Genomic DNA, 6,766 nt, shown 5'->3' on the forward strand with positions numbered 1-6,766 from the left:
GCCATCAAGCTAGCAAATCCAGCAGGTGCTTAAGATGCCTTCATGTTCTAGGAGGTGGCTATGTTTTCCTCTGCACTCCTAAGCACCAGTGCAGTGTTAATGAAGAAACTTGGTGTCCGTTGGCTGTGGAGAACAAACTGCGTGTGATTGTTTGCTCTGTGGTGCAGACTTTCAGCTCTTGGAAGTGCTTGTTGTGCGTGGGTGGGGAGTTGGCTCTGGCTAGGATAGTCATGGTGAATCACTGGCAGCAGTGCCAGGTTTGGCATGGATGGAGATTTGGCCTGGGGCCAGAAAAGTGAGTTACAGTGCTTTTTTTTTTTTATTGTTTATTACCAGCCCCTGAAAAGATTTTTCTGTCCTTGAGGAGGAAGGAAGAGATCAAATTTAGCAGAAGCAGTATTTGCTTCCTCTTACTGCTAATACAGCAGAAGAAAGCTGCTTCCAAAACACATGTGTTCTCCAGGCTCCAGAGAGCTTTGCTCAGCTGAGCCAGTGAGGCCTCTGGGTTGGGCACACAGCTCTCCCTGGGCATCCTGCAACTGTGTGGGGATCAGACCTGGGAGGTCCTTCATGAGGAGCAGGTACTGCACTGAGAGCCCAAAGTAGTTCTAGAATCATAGAATGTTTAGGAGTTGGAATGGACCTTAGAGATCATCCAGCCCCAACCCGCTGCCCTGGGCAGGGGCACCTCCCACCAGAGCAGGTGGCTCAAGACTTCATCCAGCTTTGTATGAAAAAGATGGTCTTGCAAAGATCTGCAGCTACATTCCTCCTGCCAATGCAAACAGGAGGAACTGGAACCCTGTGCTGCCAGCACAAGTTGTTCTGTTCCTCTAGGGACTGGTCCAGCTTGCTGAAATGGTGCAAAGGCTTTGAGAGTCAGATTGGATGTGAGGAGAAATGTTTTCCCTGTGAGAGTGTTCAGGATATTGCCCAGGGAGGTGGTGGAGTCACCATCCCTGGAGGTGTTTCAGAGGTGTCTGGATGTGGCACTGGAGGATCTGGTTTAGGGTTCGGGAGTTCCAGCAGTGGCAAATCAATGGTTGGACTGGATGATCTGAGAGATCTCCTCCAGACTTGAAGATTCCATGATTCACAAGGAACCAAAACTCTTTGCTTGTACCTCTCTCCTTTGCCTTCTCTCTCTGCAGCCCAAAGACTTAAGGATTTATTTTCTGCCCTTTTATAGTATTCAGGTCCTGTGGATAATAGAATGATGGTGTTAAATCTGCAATATGTGCAGTTTTGTTTGTAATGCCTTTCCCCCGGAAGCGTTGGGGCTGCACTGTGCCCAACTCCCACTCAGTGTGTTTTTACACATCTTTTTTGCTAGTATGTCTCTTAAGCTCTATTTAATATACTCTTTAACAGGCAGAACATTTCTTCTGTTGGCCCAAAAGAGCAAACTTTCTATTTCTTGTTACTTAAAATATGTGTGAAATAGATGCTAACAAATAACCATTAGCCTCTGCCCTTTGTTTTGTCTAAGTTCAGACTGTAACACTTTTCTGTAGCATAAACAGTTGCTTCCATTAGCAGAATTCTGTTGGAGATTAACATAGAGGTACTGATCTCTGAAGAAATCTTGGGGAAAAAATCAGCTCGAAACCAAATGAATTACTAATGGCTTTTGTTTGTGTTCAGAGAGTGTTTTTCCTATGGTGTCAGTAGAGAACACTGAGGATGCAGCAGGATAAACCTGTGCAAAGGGCTCTCTGGAGGAGCTAGGCCTTGAGAAAATGGACAAGACACTACCACTCTGCCTGCCCTGGTCTTGTGAGGCTGTAGCACTCGAGAGCAAAGGAGCTGTGAAATTGAAACCTCTCCTCATAGTCACTTTAACTCTTATCTCAATCACAATTTTCATCCTAGTGTGAGATGGTTACATGCAGATGGGACTCCCTGTGGAAGAACAGCTCATTCATGTGCAGCTCTCCCAGCACATTGTGCTTGGTGGGGTTTGTTGCCATGGTGTGTTGTACATTTGACTTCCAGCAGAGGATGTTCAGGAGGACTAGTATGTCCCTTTCCAGCAAGATAAACAAAGCTTGGTTAGCTGTTGCACGTTGAGCAGTTGACCTTGTTCTTGAGAGTGGTAAGTGTGGTGCTGTAAATAGATGCAATGCTGACCATGAAGCATCATGTTGCTAATTTTTGACATATTATCTTACCCCTCAGGTGTCACTACGGCTGGCAGGGACAGTTCTGTGACGAGTGTGTCCGTTACCCAGGCTGTGCTCACGGCAGCTGCAACGAGCCATGGCAGTGCAACTGTGAGACCAACTGGGGTGGCCTGCTCTGCAACAAAGGTACTTAGCATCCCTGTGCAGTCAAGTTGCATGATTGACTGAAAATTCATTAACCAGTTGTTTTTCTGCTCATGTGCAACTACCTGACTGTTTCTGTGCCTCAATTCCTTTATGGTGCCTAAGGGTTGTAAGAATAGGAAGCTTAAGACAAAACGCTTGGAGTGGTCCTGACTCTTCTAACTCGTGCAGTTGTCCCTTGCTCATTTTTCCCTGTCCTGTTGGTTAGAAGGTGTCAGGTTAGCTCATGGAACATGGGAATGATGTGGGGAATGATACTCAAGCCTCAACAGCACCTGTGTGTCTGGCTAGAGATTGCAGAGGTGAGCTTTGTGTTCCCTGCTGACTGACACTTTCCTCTGTGCAGATCTGAACTACTGTGGGAATCACCATCCCTGCCTGAACGGTGGGACCTGCATGAACACGGAGCCCGACGAGTATCGCTGTGCCTGCCCTGATGGCTACTCGGGGAAGAACTGCGAAATTGGTACTTGGGGAGGTGGCACCGCTCTTGGCTTGGCTTGCCCTGAAAGTTGTGGGGAAGTACCTTGGCTCTTTGGGTGAGGGGCAGGGAAGAAGAGAGCCATGCATTGGTTGAGTTCTGTGTTGATTGTCAACATTAGATTTGGTACATGAGCCGTTCTAGGTACTAGTACCTAAGCTTATGGCCAATGTGCATTCAGTTCTCAAAATAGATAACATCCCTGAAAGATTCCAAAACATGAATGTTAACAAAGGAGAAATCCTTACCTGGTAAGGAGATTTTGGAAACAAGTAAACAAGCTTCCTCTGCCCCTGAGAAGAGCTGATATCAGGAGCAATGGCATCCAACCTGTCCCTCCTCAGCCTGGTGGTTGCTGGTGCAGCTCCTGCCAGTGTTAGATCCCTACATGGAGTGGCACTGAGCAGCACTGCCTGTAATTGCAACCGCCTCTGTCCTTTGCTGTTTCCAAGGAATAGGATTAGAGTGAAGCTAAACAGACCTTAGATACTCAGAGTTCTTCTCCTGTTCAGAGCCCTGCACGCAGCAAGTCTGTTTTGTCTCACTGAGTGAACCAAGTGCTGGAGCACTCTGGAGGTGGAAGTGGGGGCAGTATGTTAATGGGTAACTTTTCTGGTTCCTGGGACATAGAAAAGAGTGACCTGTCTAGGTTTAGGCTTTCCAGATAAGTAGGATGATGCACATAGAGGAAAATCCTTCAGTCTCCTACTGGGAATTTTAACTCTCTCCAGCTGGGAGAGGAAAGCTCCAAACTTCTGTACTGCACATGCTCTTGGTCAGTTGTAATCAATGTAATTTTTAGCTTAATTGATATTTAGCTCAATTTAATTGCTGCTGGCAGAGTATTTGAGTATTGTTTCCCTCTCTCCTCCCAGCGGAACATGCTTGTGTGTCTAATCCCTGTGCTAACGGTGGAATTTGCCACGAGATTTCCTCAGGCTTCAAGTGTCACTGCCCAGCAGGGTGGAGTGGACCAACATGTGCTATTGGTGGGTATGCATGGACCTGTTAGGTGGGAAGGGTTGATGCAGCTTGCTAATATCATGGTCTGTGGGTCTGGGATTCTGTGGTAGTGTTTTGCTTTGCCTGTCTTCTTGCAGCTAAGTGCTGGGAGACTGAAGGGAGGAGTGGTGCTGTGCAGCCAGCAGTGTGTGTGATGCAGTTTTGATCTACAGCTTATCTCAAGCACAGCTGGACCATGCCCAAAGAAATGCCCTGCTCCCAAAGCTTGTCTGACCACTCCTGACTCCTTAGCCAGTCTAAAGATACAGAATGGATTGATTTGAAGGAATATACATGTGAAGGTGAAAGGTTCTCCCCTTCCTAAACAGTAGAAGAGGAGATTTTATGCACTCACATTCTGAAGTGTCTGGTTTGGAAGACAAGGTGGAAATGTGTTGTGGATCTGTGTAATTGGTTTGCATGTTGCCTGTGATTTGGAACATTTTGAAACAGCAGCTGTCCTCAAAAACAACCCCAACCAACCACAAAACCAAAACTGGCTAACCTTGTCATGGCCTAGGAACATGTGTTAATCCTTGGTGTAGGTTGGCTGAATCTTCTTGCTGTCTGCAGATGGAAATTCTCAGAGTTCCTTCTCTGTCCTCATCCCAAGGATGTGAGAGAAGCTGAAGTAAAAGCTAGGTTAGAAGTGTTAGTCTGTTCCTAAGCTTATTTGTTGGTACATTCTCTCCTTTCACCTCCAAAGAACTTTAAATCCCCCAGAACTCTATAGGGAATATGTTGCCCAGGGAGGTGGTGGAGTCACCATCCCTGGAGGTGTTTTTGAGACATCTGCATCTGGCACTGGAGGACCTGGTTTAAGGTTTAGGGTTCCAGCAGTGACAGGTTAATGGTTGGACTGGATGACCTTAGAGTTCTCCTCCAGCACTGATGATTCCATGAGGACCTGTTCAGCCAAGCTTTAAGCCATGTCATGGAAAAGCCTCTTTGACTTTGCAGATATCGACGAATGTGCATCTAACCCTTGTGCTCAAGGAGGGACCTGCATCGATGGTGTAAATGCATTCGAGTGCATATGTCCACAGCAGTGGATTGGAGCAACTTGCCAGCTTGGTAAGTAGTTGCCTTCTAAAGCTCTGAATAGTGAATCACTCTGTGTGCTTGACATGTTTGTTGAAGAAGATACAGAGTGTGTTTAGCTCTTGGTATCTTAGCTCCTCCAGCAGATTTTAAAGGCAGAAGTTTCAGGTGAATCTCTAGCTGTTTAAACCCCAACCTAAGCTTACTTGCAGCGGTTCCTTTAGAATGCCCAGTAGCTTTTCTGCTGCAAGGTGCAGCACTGGTGATGGTACCTCCTACTCCATGGTGGCAGAACAGTGACTATAAGCTTATGGGGGCAGGGAAGGGATTTGCCCTGACTAACATGACCCTTTGGAGTTCTGGCCAAGGGAAGAGTAGGATAACATGCATGTGCTGCTCTAGGCAAGTGTGCATTAAAAGCTGTGGTGTGTAAGTGATTTTAGTGCCCTACAAATGTCCAAGATGAGCCTCTGATGCTTGGATTGCATGGACACTTTGCTTGGTACTGTGGTAATCTGTTTCTGGGTTTGTTCTTTATCCTCTTCTTTATTTTCTCTTCCTTCACAGATGCTAATGAGTGTGAGGGGAAACCCTGTGTTAATGCTTACTCTTGCAAAAATCTCATTGGTGGATATTACTGTGACTGCATTCCAGGATGGACAGGAGTAAATTGTCATATCAGTTAGTATTTCTTTAGTATGTATGTTGGCACCAGGATGATTCTTTGCAACGGTTGTATGATCAATGATAGCACTTTTACATGAAAAAAATACCTCTTGTCAGGATTTCTCTGACTTCCAGCAATGTAAATTGAAAGTACTGTTTGAAAACTGATTTTGAAGTGTGATTGGTATTAAAATGAGCTTAGAGATACATTTAATAAACTCTAATAAAACTCACTCAGACCTGAGTCTGAATATTGATCAATGTTCAATATAGTATTGATCAAATGTTCACTATATTAGTCAAATATTACATGTATTGAATCAGTTTTAAACACTTTTTAGCTGAGTGTTAGGTATGAAGTTAGCTGGTAACATTTGATCCAAGTTATACACTGTGATAGAACTATGGAATATGTAATTTTCTCTTAGATGTTTCTATGAATAAGAGTCTCTTCAGTATCTCTGCTTTTCCATTAGAACTCCTAGAAAAATCCCCATTTGTTCTCCATGTTTATGCTAAACTTTCTAGCTTAATCTTCCAGAATAAATCCTAATGCTTTGCCTGTTTCATCCACAGATATTAATGACTGCCATGGCCAATGTCAGCATGGAGGGACTTGCAAGGTAACTCCTGTTTATTACAGTTCACAGTGAAAAGGAATTTTTTTTCCTGCCTAGCTATGAGTTACAGAGTTTGGAATTACAGTTAGATGTGTAGTATTGCACCTGCAAAGTCTTGCACTCATTGCAGACAAAATCTCTGGGTTACTGCTGTTGCTAAATGCAGAGCATAGAAATACTTTGAATTTTGATGTGCAAGTTTTACCCATAAACAAACCTTTCTACTTTTACTTCTCTTTGCTCCTCCTAAGGATGAAGTGAACGGTTACCACTGCTTATGCCCTCGTGGTTTCACAGGCAAAAACTGTGAGACAGAGACAGATGAGTGTGAGAGCAATCCCTGCCAGAACGGAGGTCGCTGCAAGGACCTGCTCAATGGCTTCAGCTGCCTGTGCTCCCAGGGATTCTCGGGAGTCTTCTGCGAGGTGAGGGCACAGAGACACTGTTCTGGTGCTGGGCATGGATTGGATTCCTGAGAGAAACAGATCTGGGTTTAAATGGGAGGAGCCCAAGGCTGAAGTGTTACTGTCCCAGCTGTTACCTGATACTCTGAACAAGCAAATTTGTTGGGCACTGCTGTCAGAGTGCCTGGAGCACTTGAATTTTTTATTTTCTTTTTCTTTTTTTTT

The 6,766-nt window shown here is 45.0% G+C and overlaps 1 protein-coding gene across 1 annotated transcript in view; it reads left to right on the forward strand.

The window, feature by feature from the left end:
• LOC103801880 (protein jagged-2-like) overlaps nucleotides 1-6,562 on the forward strand; it is a gene marked incomplete at its 3' end in the record, with an annotated part of 15,109 nt that extends 8,547 nt beyond the window's left edge. The window contains exons 3-7 of the mRNA XM_009074316.1: nucleotides 2,179-2,309; nucleotides 2,674-2,793; nucleotides 3,684-3,797; nucleotides 4,771-4,884; nucleotides 6,435-6,562. Coding sequence (XP_009072564.1) covers nucleotides 2,179-2,309; nucleotides 2,674-2,793; nucleotides 3,684-3,797; nucleotides 4,771-4,884; nucleotides 6,435-6,562 — 607 coding nt within the window. The remainder of the gene's footprint in view (nucleotides 1-2,178; nucleotides 2,310-2,673; nucleotides 2,794-3,683; nucleotides 3,798-4,770; nucleotides 4,885-6,434) is intronic.
• Nucleotides 6,563-6,766: the final 204 nt, after the last annotated feature.

The sequence above is a fragment of the Acanthisitta chloris genome, unplaced genomic scaffold (genome assembly GCF_000695815.1).
Source record: "Acanthisitta chloris isolate BGI_N310 unplaced genomic scaffold, ASM69581v1 scaffold4155, whole genome shotgun sequence".
In the NCBI taxonomy this organism is placed as follows: domain Eukaryota; kingdom Metazoa; phylum Chordata; class Aves; order Passeriformes; family Acanthisittidae; genus Acanthisitta; species Acanthisitta chloris.